The sequence below is a fragment of the Hetaerina americana genome, unplaced genomic scaffold, assembly GCF_022747635.1.
Source record: "Hetaerina americana unplaced genomic scaffold, ioHetAmer1.1.p SCAF_11, whole genome shotgun sequence".
Taxonomy (NCBI): domain Eukaryota; kingdom Metazoa; phylum Arthropoda; class Insecta; order Odonata; family Calopterygidae; genus Hetaerina; species Hetaerina americana.
Window position 1 is genome coordinate 31538547 of NW_027286181.1, and position 16779 is coordinate 31555325.

Consider the following 16779-nt stretch of genomic DNA (forward strand, 5'->3'; position numbering starts at 1 on the left):
AAAATGAAAATATTTTGACCTTTTTCTTTTGAATATTTTAACAATTTCCTTCTTCGGCACCGATAGTTTTTCAATCCAAAAAACTGTACAAAATGCAAGAAATTTCACTGCAGAAAATGAAAGCAGTAATTCTACCTCTTCTTCTTTTAATTGACATTCTTTATTATATCTCAACCTTCAATATATCCCACTACCTCTCAACATCTTCTCCATCCACCTTTTCTTTCCTCTTCACATCTCTCCCCTACAAGGCCAATCTTCCACCCAACCTATCTAACACTTCTTCGTCCTCTCCTAGCGCTTATCTTCTTTATCGAGAATATGTTCGTCCGGAGGCAGAGAATATGAGGCTGTCCTATATCTGCCGTGAATTGACGGAGTACACAGTACGCAGAAGCAGCAGATTCCGAAAGGATGTCGCGACCTAAAATGAAATGGAACGCATTTTCGCGATCGCCAGAAGTTCCTCATACGCTAATTGTTTTAGCATTCATACGCGGCATTTGAAATTTATTGCAATGCACTTGGAATGATGTCTTCGGAAGCATTCATTAAAAATGGTAGCCATGATTCGGCAATTACGTCATCTGCGTAGCTGAAAGGGTTGACGCAAACTGGAGGGATAAATGAACTCAGATAAGCACACAAATATAGTACGATACAAATTGCGTCCATGTCCACGGCCAGAGTCGAACCCAAGGCTTTTCCGTCGGGCGAGTGAATAAAACTGCCAACACTATGAGAAGAGCGTCAGTTTAGTGGCCCAATAAAACTAAGTTATGGACCACGAAAGCGAAAAAAACAGATGCTCCTTGGCATCGAATGCTTAAGACTGAAACATGACTGACTTAGGCTCCAACGAGTTCCAAGGCACGTTCATCCCTCCGCCGCAGCGCTACTTGGAAGTTTCCGAAGGGAAATGCAACGGTACATTTTATTCTGACGTACACACATGCTTTACTTGGCTTTTCACACCCTCATCCTCAAACAGCGGGTCAAGTGAAAGTAATGTCACAACGAAGCGAGGTTGGTAACAAAATAAATAAAATCAATATTCATAACTAGAAAACAGATGTGAAAATGATTCATGAGCAGACATTTAATACGAAATGTATAAACATCTGTCTCGTCTTGACGTGTTCTCTCACTGAAGTTACATGGCGCGTTCGTCATAATCTAGAAAGCACTAAAAATACGAAAATATCGTCCATGTTCATTTGAAACTGGAATTTTTACATAATATTCATTGAATCAATCTCTTTGAACCAGTCAACAAAAAAGGTACTCCCATCACTTTCCACGAAATTTTTGCGAAGCGAAATTTTCATTTAGGTTCTGTTATCACTGAAAACTGTGACGTGATCGTGAATGAATATCATTTTATGGAACAAAGCTTTACGATTCCATTTAGTTATCTTATCTCGATAGGCATCATCCATCATCGACCGACTTTAAGCGTTCAATTTAGTACGTTTCGTTTTGCTTGGAGTTCGACAAGAATTTTTATAACATTTGATTCGTCTTCATAACATCAATTGCTATTAAGGATTAGATTGATTAAATATCAATCCCGATATACGTAAAGGTTACCTTAAGCTTCTGGACAGTTTCCATAGCGTCATCAGCAAACTGGTCGTTTTACAATTACACGGTAAATAAGCAGAATTTTATAATTTGGCGCATGAAATTTACAGAATGAACTGGAGGGGCGTGGTGCATGCGTTGCTCATCAGGCCATCCGTCGTGTGTACATAGCCTCGGAAAAGCCCTCATCCGTGACCCTGACTCTGTTGCGCGTGATCCAAGATTCCACGCAAGACTCACCGCTGCACGTCAATTAGAGGTCTTAGCTGCTGCATATAAACCACGCACACGTAAGGCAGCTCTTGGAGCACACGAAGGCACCAAAATCCCAGACAGGAAGCGAGCATACGTCGTGCCAGACGACTAAGGCGCCTAATTAAGGCTCTGAGAAGAACTGAGAAGATTTGTTAAGAAACACTGACATTGAAAAATTTTGGTTACTGCATTACTAAAAATTCCATTTTAGAGATCTCTCCCAACTTGTCCGTCAACAAGCTGAAAAAATAAATGATGAAACCACCGAAAGCCAATTTGTACAACTTATAATAGCACGGGTACAATTCATTACGTCGCGCATAGGAGAAATAGGTTGATGGTGACTTTTAACAGAAGGAACACGGGTCTCAATTAGGAAAACACAATCGTAGCTCTATCTCTCCATCCCTCCCTCTCTCTCTAATTATATATGTGAGTGTGTGTATATATATATATATATAAATGCATATATATTCAAATAAATGTACATATATTCTTATATTATATCATTTTATTATTTTTTCAAAAAGTGTTTCTATATTTCAATACACACACACATATACCTGTATATATATATATATATATATAAAATATCTTCGAAATGGAACGCTCATCGGCGACACACAAATATATAAAAACACAGATGTAGATTTTTAGAATATAGAGACACAAAGAAAGGACACTCACAATTTGTTATTTTACGTTTCGACAGCACGGCTGTCGTCTTCAGAATGGCGTATCCGCACCATGCAACCGCCCACGCTGCAAATGCTGTCATCTTTTAAGACCCTCCCCCTCACTCAGTACCAACTCCCAACCACTCGCCACCTGTACCTCAAAAAATATTATATATCGCCTCTCCTGTAACTTCTGCCCTGCCTTCTACGTGGGCGAATGCACGACCGCACTTTCCCTCCGCATGAATAACCACCGTTATTCCACCAAATCCCCCACCTTTCTTAATTATCCCATCCCTACTCACACCGCTTCCCACAACCAATCTTTTGACGACTGCTTCTCTGTTTCGGTGATTGAAATCCTTCCCAAATCTGCGAGTATAATAGAGGTGAGAACCCGCGAGATGGCGCATATCTGGGTGGCCCAATCATTCAAACCGCCCGGGCTGAACCAAGCCCACTGAATGCATCAATTGGCTGCCTACATATCCCCCCCACCCCCTTGTTCATTTCCCATTGGTCCCTTTACCTCTCCTTCCCCCACCTCTCCCCCGCACATCCTCTCCGCTCTTCCCCGAGGACGCCATTCTGAAGACGACAGCCGTGCTGTCGAAACGTAAAATAACAAATTGTAAGTGTCCTTTCTTTGTGTCTCTATATATATATATATATATATATATATATATATATATATATATATATATATATATATATATATATATATATGTGTGTGTGTGTGTATATGTATGTATGTGGGTGTACTATATATATATATATATATATATATATATATATATATATATATATATATATAAGGGGGGAGGAGATGGGAAGTCGATAGCGTATATATACTATATATACCCGTATACGTAATGCAATGGAAATGTCCTGGTTTTGAAAATCCTGGCATCAAATCTTAGGAATCACAGAGAATTTAACTAGGTAAAAATATCAAGAAAAAATTATCGGTTAAACGCATTCAATTAACTAGGAAAATCATTTAAACCAGGGCTAAGTTACATAATGTTTACATCTACTCTGGAATTGACATGCTTCATGGGCTAAAATTACGGCGTAGTGATTTGGGGGAATTATGTCGTCGAAGTCTTTGTTGACTGGATCAAAATTTCTGAATAAACGTCACTAATTGGGATTAAAGTACTTTAAATTTTACTTTCAAACATTATTGAAATATACTAATTACTTAATAAATATTAAGAGATTCGAATAGGTGGTTTCCTGTTTACTTCTTCGCAGACTTATAAATGATGGAAAACGAAAAATTGTTCTATTCCACATATGTTGCTGATTAAATAAATTATATGAGTTTTAGTTGACTAACTGAAATTAACCGGTAAAATAAAGCCATTTGGCATGAAACAATCATGATTTAAATTGATCTAAGCTATAGGAATTGTTTTTAAGTAAATGGACAAGGCAAATGTTGGATGGTCTTTTTACTGTACACAGGTCCTCCTCAGATCATGTCCTGAACCTTATATTTTACCGTTTTTAACAATTTAACTTACCTTTGGGCAACCTATCTTTTTCTTCTTTGATATCTTCAATCCATACCTATAAACATCTTTAGTCAATCGCTATTATTTTGATATTATTGGGCCTACTATGATCTCCGGGCTCATTCGAACTTAATTTGATGACATGCATAATCAGTATGTACATAATGTACGTTACAATGTGCGTAAATACTACGTTTATGTTATTTTAGAAGCAAACATTATCTCATTAATATGTGAGGTATAATCACTAAACAAAATGTGTATAGAACAACTCAGCGTTCCAATCTATCTCGCAATGCCACCCAGGAGATCCTATGATCGTTCGGACCACCTCCTGCTCTCACGCCATAACACAGACCCATCAGTGGAAGCACGCGAAGGAACTATAACAACCACCCTTCACTTTGAGGACGGAGCACAGAGTTAAATTTACCCGGAGTTTGGAAAGACAAAAGGCCTTCGATTGAACTTCGAACAACCATCCTCCTGCCCTCAGAACAGATGGAATGCAGTCACGAGTGAAGGCCGAAACGGAAGTAGGCACGCTTGGACCAATATAAAACCCCTTTGGAACGCGGAAAGAATGAGGTAAGGAACTGCCGAATGATGTGAGGCAGGATCGACTCTGGAAAATTCTCGATGGGGTGTGGTTTAGTGGAGGAAATAATTAAAGACCATTTGCAAAGGAGGGTTGCACAGAACCAAATAACTGTTACTCTTTATTTTTTACATACCTAGTGAAATGAGTCGTTTACTGTTACTACACATTACCCATTTCCTCGATTCGATGAGAATTTAAGGAAAAGGCGATCATCCCCGTTCAATTAGAGCACTGCGTGGATGAATAGAAAAGAGCCTTAAACATTTCAACCCGCGTTATAAAACAATTGTGCTATGCATAAAACAATTCATAACTCGAATGTTCATTTCATTAATTGCATTTCCATTTAAATTGAATAAGAGTAAGACAAAATTTGATTTTCACGAAAATATATCACAACTCAAAAAAATTATTTTTATAGCCACACGCGCGTATTTACTAGTGTTCGTGTTCAATTGCACCGATGGTAATTTTATTTAGAATATCTGAGGATGCTGAGACCATATATTCGCTCATACAGGGAAAGGAAATGATAATATCTCACCTTTACTAAGAATTTCGATCTTTTGGAATTTTTAGTGCAGGCCACGAACTATTAAAAAAAAATTAAAAGGATGTATTCAGTGATTATAATAATTACTAAAAATCGGTAGAACTTACATAAGACGTTGATTTTATGATCATTGATTATACCACTAAAAATATTTGAAACCTTACCTTTCCCGCATGAAACGAATGACCAGTGAAGCAATACTTGCTAAAATATCTTTGGCCAAGTTCATTTAAGTGGTAAAAATGTTAAATTTTCGCAACTAAGCAAGAGAACAGCATCCCACAGGTGTTTTTATTGAAATTTTTACATCAATCTTCCGATGATATGATAGATAAGCGATGTCGATTAACACAAGGAAAACTAGATTTTTTCAAATTAATTATACTATTTCCCATTATACATACAAATCAGGACTTCTGGTTAATTTAATCAGACTCCCGATTCATTTCAATTTTAACAAGAGTAAGTTGAATCAATTTGCGGATGCAGTGGATTCTTAATCAGAGATTTTATCGCATCATACGTTTGAATGGCGCACCAAATGTGCACGGCGAGTGTGATGCCTCAATATGATACGGATGATTAAGTATGCGCAAAGGATACTACCGCATTCATGAATACATGAAGGTCTCATCTCAAAGACAGATCAAATTGCGTAGTCTCCAGAAATGGGTAGGATTTCCGGCAGGAAATGATTACCCAGCCATAAGTCGACGTGAGGAGACAAAGCTGGTGGGGGAGGATAAAAATCAAAACTGACTGTGAGTACAACTATTTTTTTGAATAAATTAAAACGTATTGAGAATCGAAAACAGTAAAAACCTTTAAAATGCAAAAATAACTTACTGATAATACGGATAGGCCAACATTTTTATTAAAGTCTGACTCACGAGGAGATCGTAATGAATTTAAGGATTTTGTCCCCGCCAGAATTCGTAAATGATATTTTCCCAATGGATATCTGTCTTTGCATAGTTCATGTTCCGCAAGAAATACCAGAGAAATTCACACTGACATCCACAGCACAGGAAAAGCCACAAGTAAAAAAAAGATATATGCATACATGTATATACAGGTATATACAGGTATATACAGGTATATATATATATATATATATATACTACCTTGATCAAAAATTTCCCGGAATTTATTCAGAAAATTAAAAATACAAGTTTTTTCATCTAAATCTATATTGTCCCCTTCAAAGTAATCCCCATCGACTGCAACACACTTATGCCAGCGCTTGATCCAATCCTCGAAACATTTTTTATATTCGGTTTTCGGTATGTCCATCAGTGCTTCCTGCGATTTTTCCATTACTTCCTCTCGGCTGCTAAAACGCGTTCTCCGTAATGGTTTTTTAACTCGATTGAACAGAAAGAAGTCACAGGGAGCCAAATCAGGTGAATTCGGTGGCTGTTGGATGGTATTTGTTGCATTTTTCGTCAAAAAATTACGAATAATGATAGCACTGTGCGACGGTGCGTTATCATGGTGCAAAATCCACGAGTTTTCTGCCCACATTTCTGGTCTCTTTCGGCGAATTGCTTCACGCAAACGTCTCATAACGCCCAAATAATACTCTTTGTTTACTGTCTGGCCTTCTGGCAAAAATTCATGATGCACTACACCGTTGTAATCCATGAAAACCGTCAGCATTGCCTTCTTTTTTGACTGAAAACGACGTGGTTTTTTTGGTCTCGGCTCATTTGGTGAACGCCATTCACTTGCCTGATGTCTGGATTGCGTGTCGTACTCATAAACCCACGTCTCGTCTCCAGTAATGATCCTTTTGATGAATGTGGGATCGGATTCAGCCTCGCAAATCATGTCTTTTGCGACGTCAACACGGTCTCTTTTTTGCATGAAATTGAGGTCTTTTGGCACCAACTTTGCTGCTACACGACGGAAACCCAAATCATTAACCACAATGTCTTGGGCGGATCCATAGGCAATGTTCAAGTCCTCCGCTATTTCTCTGATGGTTAATTTGCGGTTATTGACCAACATTTCTTTTACTTTATCAATTTTTTCACCGACTTTCGATGTCGATGGTCTGCCACTGCGTTCATCATCTTCGATTGACTCACGACCACTTCTGAACCGCTCGTGCCACTGGTAAACGACCGTTTTTTTTAGAGAATCGTTGCCGAAACACTTTTCCAACATTTCCAACGTCCGTGCGCCACTAAATCCGTTTTTTACGCAAAATTTAATACAAGTTCGTTGTTGCAAATTTAAATCCATTTCTGCAATTGTAAAAAATCGCCAACACACACAGAGATAGATGTACTCTTGGCTACGTAACTTTTGCAAATGTCAAGTTATGACACTAAGATTTAAAGGGAATATCAACAACAGATGTACCAATTTAACAAAAAAAACAGAACTCAAATCGGAACGATGGGAGCGCCACACGGTGGTTATTCCGGGAACTTTTTGATCAAGGTAGTATATATATATATATATATATATATATATTTCTATATATGTATATATTTCTATATATATATATATATGTATATATTTCTATATATACATATATATATATATACATACATACATATATATCCCCCCCCGTGCCCCTTTAACGAATCCACATGACTATATGACTGACCCATTCACATAATGAAATTTTTATCATAATAATCTATACAAAAATTATCACTTGTCTACCATCCAAGGGACGTGATATTCAGTTTCAGAAAACACATTTTTTTAGAAAACTACAGACTGACTCGTAGAATTGAGAAACGAGCCTCGATATTCACACATGACTGCCAAGAAAGCTTGTCTGGAGCAATTATATTGTCGCATCGTCACATTGCTCTTGCAAGCAAGCTTCCCTGCCCACCCCTACTGTTCCAGCCTTAACACACAAGACAAGTATTAAGAGTGCATTAATATTCACTAATGGCAGACGCAAGACAAAAATATCAAAGTAATAAAACAGATTAGAAAAATTAACGAAATTCAGTTTCGCAAATATTCGACATAAACTAAGAACGTATCCTTGGTTACAGAAACGCAGAATTTTATCGCATTTTCGGAACGAGCGAATTTTATATCTTAATCATTAAGCCTCTTGTTGTTAGTGGCGGAAGGTTTAACATTGCAAGTATGAAACCCGTCTTGCGGTGTCGAGATCGTTGATCAATAAGCATGGACTTTATTTCTGTAATGTTGGTCCCAGTAAACTGTTCCTCGTCAGAATTTAATTATATTTTTCATTTAGGCGAGGAAAGGCTTATTGATAGATCAAGGATTATGAGCAATAACCCAGGTAATATTACCGTTCTTCACGATACACGTTTAATTCAGCCGACTCGATTAAACAACAAATTCTAATCCAAGGCTTGCGATTCTTACCAGCGTTCTTCCACCTTTCGCCCGGACGGCATCCACCTTGTCCGCAACAGCATCGAATAGCGACTCTATGCAATCCCCTGGAGAATCCTTCAGGGCCAGCCGGACACTGTCTTCCACCGGCGGTCCCAGGGGAAGAGGGGGCAACTCCGCCGCGGCGGTCACCACGCACGTGACACCCAGGGCCGCCAAAAGGCCTGCCTCGACCCCCCTGGCCTCGCCCAACAGCAAGCAGGAGCTCACCTCGAATACACCACGGGCAGCGGCGGGCGGCCAACACCTGAGTGAAGAAGGAAGGCGACGCATTCCTTTGAACTTCTGACGGTAATACTCCCCGCGCTCTCATGACTCTTCGGCATTTGAAACAGCCATTACTTACGGGGCGAGTGCTCATGCGGAAGGGACACTACCAAACCCTTTCCGTGAAGAATATAACTCTCCAAGCAAGAGAAACGAGCCTCTTTTTTGAATTTTCACATACTCCCCCTCCCTCCTCACGCGGTCACCACCAAGAGTGAATACAGACGAGGACACGCACCTGTATTTTACACCCTGACCTCTCTTAAGTTGAAAAAAACAGTGCGCTCTTGGACAATTTTATTTGCGAAACACAATTGTTCATAAACACGAGCTTTCTCATTATACCAATTGGATGGCATTGAGAAAATCTAAGATTTCCAGAAAAGTAATGAAAATAACCGCTAACTTAAACAATTGAACTACGTAAAAAATCCCTTTTTTGCTCTCAGGATAAATTTGGTGACTCGTTTGCCCCTGAGGTCCAGTTTAGGTGGTTAGGTCACTGCTGGCTCGTCACCAGGTGTCTCAAGGGCTGTGCCAGAGGAGTTTACAACACTTATGGCCGAAGCGGGGCTCGAACCCGCGAGCTTTGTGTTTCAAGGCGGGGTGTAACGCAGCCGAATACTACAGCCCGACTTCTACTTTAATAAGAGTTCGTTTTTGGACAGTTCATGAAATCATTTTCACTGGTTTCATGCATTGCCAGTAGAAATTTGAGTGCTCGAAAACCCGTGGTGGTACCGTAATAATTTGTAAGAGTAGCATAATTTCAATGCATACAAGCAAATATGACTCTAATTTTCAATGCTTGCTTGAGGCAAGTACGTTTTCTACGGTCCGTGTCCTTCGATGAATTCAACTAGGAATGCACCACCCGACTGCACCACTCCTGTGCACTGCACAGCAACTCCGCTGTGGCGTACAAAAGAAAGATAGTGCATTAGTGCACTATTATAGTGCATCCATTTACGACCGTTCCATCACGATGTGAAGATAACTGTTCCAGAACCCTCAATAGTCTTTTCACAAGGGTGAAAAGAATACCGAATAGAGCGTTTGCAAAAACTCAGTAATGGACGCTGATCAGCTAGTAGGTACATTATAACCCGCATTGCTAATAAAATATTCATGGAACGCGAGTGTTCGTATGTGCATACTTCAGTGCACTTCAACATTAATAAAGGTTATTGTCAGGAAAAGCTATACACAAATTTGTACTCCAAATAGAGAAGGAATAAGAAGAAAAGATATTCTAGTTCATAAGAGATTGATAAGATAATGAAGATTGATGATATTAAGATAATTGGTATCAAATAGGTAAGAATGGAAGGCTGAAATCAGCCATTCTTCGAATAAAAAGATTGATAAAGATGATTTTATCATATTCATTACGTAATGGATCTGGGGAAAGTAAAAACATTCCTGTTTTTAAAGAGACTTAATTAACCCTACCCTACCCTACTTTTAAGCTTCAATTAGGATAAGAGATCAGTTCATAAAAAGTGGGGCAATAAAAAACGTCGATTTTAATTTACGGTACTCCAAAGGCTAGACGAAGTACCTTTCCCCTTTGATAACGTTTCCGGGGTGATTTAATTGTTCAAGAGGCCAAAATCCATAGAGGATTATGGTGTCCAAAGAAGAACCTTTCTAAAGAAAAACATTTCTTTTCCGAAGAAAAGTTACATCCAAGAATATGCTTTACCTAAACTAGTAACTAAAGTTACTAAACCTAGGAAAAATATAACATCCATGCTTACCATAGGGTTCGAGTCCGCCTCCTTTGAGTAGCTAAACCAGTGCGCTATCGACCTGTCTACCTCACCCAGCTCGAAACGGTCGTTCTCTGATTCTGCGGACCCTTGAAATCGTTCACCTGATCCTGACGATTTTCGACTTCCCGCCATCTCACCCCAGTAGTTATAGTCCTCTTCAGAAGAAAAAGTAAGAAGCGGATTCCTACATACTCTCATACTTTTTTAAAATCTCTTTTATGAGTGCGTTGAAGAAGAGACTCTTCCAAGCGAAGTACTCCGAAGTGACCGGATTCAGCCCACCTTGGACATCAAGCCAGCCGAGTTTTTTTTCCTTTTTCCTAAAGTTGTAGATTTCCCGCGTTTCCAGTCCATCGACATAAAGGTGAACGTGCGACGACGGTTTTTTTTCTATAAGTCAACGATCTAGATGGAAGACGGGAGGCTATTTTTGGTTGAATTCACTCAACAGTTTGATTTCTTCGGTTAGACATAAAGTTTCCAATAACAAGAACAGGGCCCCGAGGAGTAAGGAATCTACGGCAAGGTATAGTCCCAGAAGAGACCAATGAAAAACTATATGCCCAATCCTACGTGTTTTTACCGTTCACAGACCGCCCTCCCCCGCGTTCCAAGAGAGCAACACCCCTAAAAAGAAACAATTATGATGTCTCATTTGCCTCATGACCTATTGAAACGTTTCAAATGTGAATCCTTATACATGTATATATCATCTGTACAGTTTGCTATCGATCCTCTCACGGACTGGAGTACGAAAGTGACTATTTTATTGGCTTCTGTCGTGTTTATCGCGAGAAATTCGGGCGCTTTGCGTGTTGCATAACAATTAGTAATCCCTCCCTTGACCATCTTACACTTTTCCGGGCTCATCCTAGAACCGTTGGGAGTGACGCACTACCTGAAATCCCTAATAGGATCGATAAGAGTTGAGTAGTTTCTAAATACATTGCTGTACAGATCTTAAAAATAAAATGCAAACAGAATTACACGCAGTCTCAAATATTTTGGTAGCTTGATTAGGCCATTAAAGCCTTTAGGGTGGATTCCACGTTGATGTCCGGGTAAATGGTATTTTTTCGTGTTTATTGTTTTGAGATTACTGTTTTTCGTAGGAGTTTGAATTGGTTGGAGTATTCAGGATTAAGAGGGGTGTTACGTTTTGAACGGAGAGAAAAATTAAAATGTTATATCCAGTGGGGGAGGATAAGAGTTATGAGTTGAAGACTGGAATGTGGAGAGGAGAGAAAGGCTGGACTGTGGAAAATCAAAGGGCGCCCCAATAAAATGTAAAAGAAAGTAAAATGATATAAAAATGAGGAATGGAGAAGGAATAGAAGTGTTATTTTGGACTACACGAAGGGGATGCGGGAGATATCATCAATTATGGAGAATGATTGAGAGGGAAATGCTTCACGATACTGAATGATGTTTTCCGTTCTACTTCTGAAAAAAATACGCAATCCCAGCAGATTAATAAACATATCATTATTTTCGGGCTATAACTCATTAAAGGATTACGTATCGAAAAGGAATTTTTAATATTGAAGACATTCTCATGTCATGAAAAAGTTTATTTCAAAAACATCCTACAAAATTGTTTTGATCAATATTATTTATGTCGATTTATTATATCTCTAGAACCATCTTTGGTTGAATTAGCATAAAGATTGTTTCCATCAGTCATAGATTCGTGAAACACGTGCTACCACGGATTTTGTTTCATAAAATCTATCGATTGAAAATCATCGACGACAATTCGTTTTGAATAAATGAGCAAGATCTGCAAAGAAAGATAACTTTTACAACCCCGGTGATTTGGCAGAGCAAACAGATTTCCTTGGAATGATTTATAACCGCAACCCTCAATTTTTCTTCCTTCCTATTCAATTCCCAAATTAAATGTACATTATTTAGTGCTACCCTGATCTATCTCTCTTGCGCCAATTTCAATTTTGCGGTTAAGGCAATAAGTGGACCAATTTCCAACCTTATGATTTATTGATTCTCATATTAACAATGACCATAATTTACTCTCTGGAATCACTTCAGTATAAAAGTAATTTACTTTCGAGGATACCACCATATATAACCGTTTTATTACTCATCATTGCCACTGAAACGTCGAGGCAGGTCATTTTCAAAATATTTGGGGAAAATTGGAGAGACAAAGGGGAAGATATTTATGGAAATCCTAAACTACTGAGTAAATAAGTGTTCAACAACTACTTCTCATTTATAATTTAACTACAGCGTGCAAGAAATTGACATCCATGCGAAATAACGACATTATTCCAGATATTTAGCCATAAATTCTCATGCCATATATTGACTTTTATTAGCAAGTCTCATGATGACTCGTTGAAGTACTCATTGATGAATCAATAACACGCAATATTATTTGTATATTTAGTATGTTAATGATCATGAGCGGTAAAATATTACGAATTGGTAGAGGGATAACCTTTATAACACGGTAAATTATTTAATACGAGTATCTCCGTAAAAAATAGTTTTTCTTGAGTATGACACCTGGATTTCAACTCACTTTCCGGCAAGCATAGTCAGAGATAACTTACTGAATCGCACAGAAATAACTGCATGTACCCTTGATAAAATTGCGGTTGAAATTTAATGCGGCAGTTAATAACAGATGAATTGATCGCAGATAAAACAGAAAAAATGCACCTATCAGAGTGATACCATAAGAGTGTAGTATTTATTTAATTAATCAATTATCTACTGATGCTTAATTAACAGGTCTAGAGTAATTTGATAGAATACATTATGAAAGAATGTGTTATCTACAATCAAATCAAATGTACTTTTTTCAATGCATAGTTTGTTTAATATGTTGGCCTTATCAATTATCTAAATTGGAAAAAGATCAGTTTCAAATGGTTTTTGAGAAAATTCCAAAAGAAAAATGTGAAAACCAAGAACAAATTAATTTACCCGGAATTTAAATTAACTGCTCATGATGGGTGAGTGCAGAAAGTAATGAGTAATATTTCGTGGTGAACGAAATAATAATATTTTTTTGCCAGGATCATTAATGATTAAAATACCCATTACGTAGAAAATAGCTATATTACAGAGAAGATAACTTTCTCGATGTGTTAAGTTAATTTTTCAGTTCAAAGTATGCGTACAAAAATTCTTAGTCATCACTTAAAAGCAATACTTCCAACGTATTATAAGCAAATTAGTGCCGTGACAAGGGAGGCATTATCGAATTTCTAAAGTTCTGGAAAAAGGGGATCGAGACGAGAAATAATTAATGAGTCAAGTGTCGTGAAGAGAAACATCTTCCAGGGAGCCCACTAAGGTGATTGGAATGCGGCGAGAATTTTGGCGCCAGTGGGTGAAAAAAAATTTAAACCGTGCCATATGGAAACGATTTCAAATAGGACATCAGTCCCACCCATTTTTAACCGAGGAATGTACACGGTGTCTCTTGACAGCCTCTTGAATTCACTTCTGTCATAAAACAGGAAAGTAATTGCGGTGCTCGCTGCGCTGGCTGGAGTCCATACCATTTGATTATGCAGATTAAAAGGCAATGGTGAGTGGAGAAAAAGATTAATGACACCCCAAAAGGACATTCAACTGTGTTCAAAAAGACATACTTTCAATTTTATCCGGATAATGTCAATGGCACTCCATTAATAAATTATTAAGCGGCTGAATACTTTTCTATTCGTATTTAATTTGTTGCCATCTTTATCTCACTACGAATGTTGTTTTAATACAGCACTATAAAAAGGAAATATTCCGCATTATAACATGCGATCGAAATCCTTAATCCGATCAAATTTAGTGAAATGCTTCGTTAATCCATCCGCTTACAAGTTTTTTTGACCAGTACTGGCCGGTACTGTTAAATATAGTAAGTGTTGAAGACGGTAACTTAGAAATTTTATAAAAGTATAGAAAATAATTGTTTTGATCTCAGCATTGAGAGTGTCTTACTAATGTCATAAAAACATCAGTCTACGTTCTACATTTGATAAATCCCCCACATCCATGAACTCGTAAAATGCATACTGCTATGGAATTTTCCACTCGGACAAAATGCGTATTCTCATTATTTCAGGACCGATGAATGAATCCTTCGTGAAAGGAGAACACTAATATATTTGAAGTGGAGGATTACATTTTGGAAGGACGATTCCCCTAAGGAAAGTCGCATTTTTTGAAGTACGCATCAAAGGTGAAAAAACCTTACGCTATAACCACTCTGACTACGACATCCCCTATAACGTTTCGTTGAGCACTCGGGATAGGGAGATTTCCCGCCGAGAAAAATAGCATTTCCGAATTATTAACCACGAAGCGTACCGGCAAGAGCCACTTTGCAATGGCGGGAGACTTACGAGAAATAGAACACGGCAGCAAATTGGCCTTTTTTCCGGCCCTACGCATCGCCGCCGTCACTTATCACGACTTCCATTCAGAATACTATCGAAAGAAAACAGTCGTAATGTTATAAACTAATTCCACTCTAAAAGTGATCCATCTTCACTACTAATACCTCCACTGGTCAATGTACACACTTGATCTTAATATTTAAAAAATCTCACGGGAGATACAGTGGAAACGCTTATCCTTATGAATGGTGAGCTGATTTCCACTACATGTACACTTACCCTTATGAAGAGGTTACAGGCAACTTCTTATATAAATTCTATCATTATCATTAGGTATAATAAATAGATACAAAGAGCATCCTACATGTTTATTATGGGTACGTAGTAATTATAGCATAAAATGACCGCCCATATCCATGATATTATCAGCCCAACGGTTTTGCTCGTGAGGGCATGTGGCTGCACCCTGCAATAAGCAGTAAATCTTTCTCGAACCAATATTTACATCAAGTGGCCTCTGTTGAAAAGACTCTCGCGGGTGAGGCACATATTAATAATGATTAATGAGAGACATAAACGTTCACATTTTTTAGAGCGTGAATAAAATATGCTTTTAGGGACGTTTTTTCAGAGTTATTACCACCATTGAAACTTGTTTACAAGAATTCGTGCCCACACACAAAACTTGTGTTACTCTTTTAATAAAGCAAGGCGAGAACAATTTATCATACCCTCTAAAAATTCGACTGAACTGACGAGCAGCCTGCACCAAAATACCACTTATTTACCCGCTAAAGAAACGATAAGAACGCCAATGTTAACACAGTCAATAAATTCCTCGTCTTCGCGGAAAGGAAACACGCGAACTTGAAATACCGTGCCACTGTTTATTTCATCGGGGAAATAGTTACTCTTCCTTCTCACCAATGCGATAAATAAACACTTTTTAGCACAGCGCTCAATCCTCGATGACACAACTACTACAGCTGCTCCCACCACTATCACCACCATGAGTCGGCAAGGCGAGCGCATCCCGCAAAACGTGAAACGAGAGGCTGGGATCGGAGTGGGAGGGGGGCAGTTGTGGTCAGCTGTTCTCGACTTGACAACTCCGGCACGCGGCGGACGGAACGAAAATACGAGGGGGGCGTAGAGGAAGAGACAAGGAAAGGTGAAGAATGAAACGTCACACTAACCTCGGAGTCCCTTGCGACTCTTGACCCTTCGTGTCGTCCTCGGCCCGAGGGATGTCGGCCTCGTCCCCACCTACCGGGGAGTCGTCCATCTCGGGCGGCGTCAACTGCGGGGCCATTGCCGAAGACACGCTCTGCGGAACCTTCATATCTCCCTAGCTCTCCGGCTAACACTGAAGATAGCGGGGCGGACACCACGTCTGCCGCACCCCCCCCCCCCCACACACACAAACCGACCCTCCCCCCCACACCCCCGGCTCTCGCCGCGACCTTTCTCTAGGCTTCCCCCGGAGAGGACGGGGTGGGAATCGCAGGAATGCGGTCGAAAGGGTTTTTCGAGAGAGAGAGAGGACTGTGTGTGAGAGAGAGAGGACTCTCGCGCGCGCGCCTGTGTGTGTGTATTCGAGAGGAATGGGGTGGGAGGTGAGGAATAGAAGGGGTTACGAGTCGGCGAGCTGAAGAGTGCGTGTGTGTGTGTGTGGAAGGAGAGGAGAGGAGAGAAGGGGAGGCTGCTGAGGAGGTGATGATGCAGCCGAGGGAGTGAGGGGGAATGGGGAGGGGTAACCTCCCAGGAGAGGGAAGGGGTTT

At 39.3% G+C, this 16779-nt stretch overlaps 1 protein-coding gene across 2 annotated transcripts in view; it reads right to left on the bottom strand.

Moving 5' to 3' along the window:
• Positions 1-16351, bottom strand: part of LOC139700846 (dual specificity protein phosphatase 14-like) — a 34802-nt gene extending 18451 nt beyond the window's left edge. Inside the window, exons 1-3 of one of the 2 annotated variants that reach the window (XM_071599277.1) lie at positions 16195-16351; positions 8560-8836; positions 4807-4868 (exon numbers count right to left, since the gene is read on the bottom strand). In XM_071599277.1, the coding sequence (XP_071455378.1) occupies positions 4857-4868; positions 8560-8836; positions 16195-16340 (435 nt within the window). In that variant the 5' untranslated portion in view covers positions 16341-16351 and the 3' untranslated portion in view covers positions 4807-4856. Of the gene's footprint in view, positions 1-4806; positions 4869-8559; positions 8837-16194 lie in introns of those variants that run through there. The other variant, XM_071599276.1, reaches the window with a different exon arrangement.
• Positions 16352-16779: the final 428 nt, after the last annotated feature.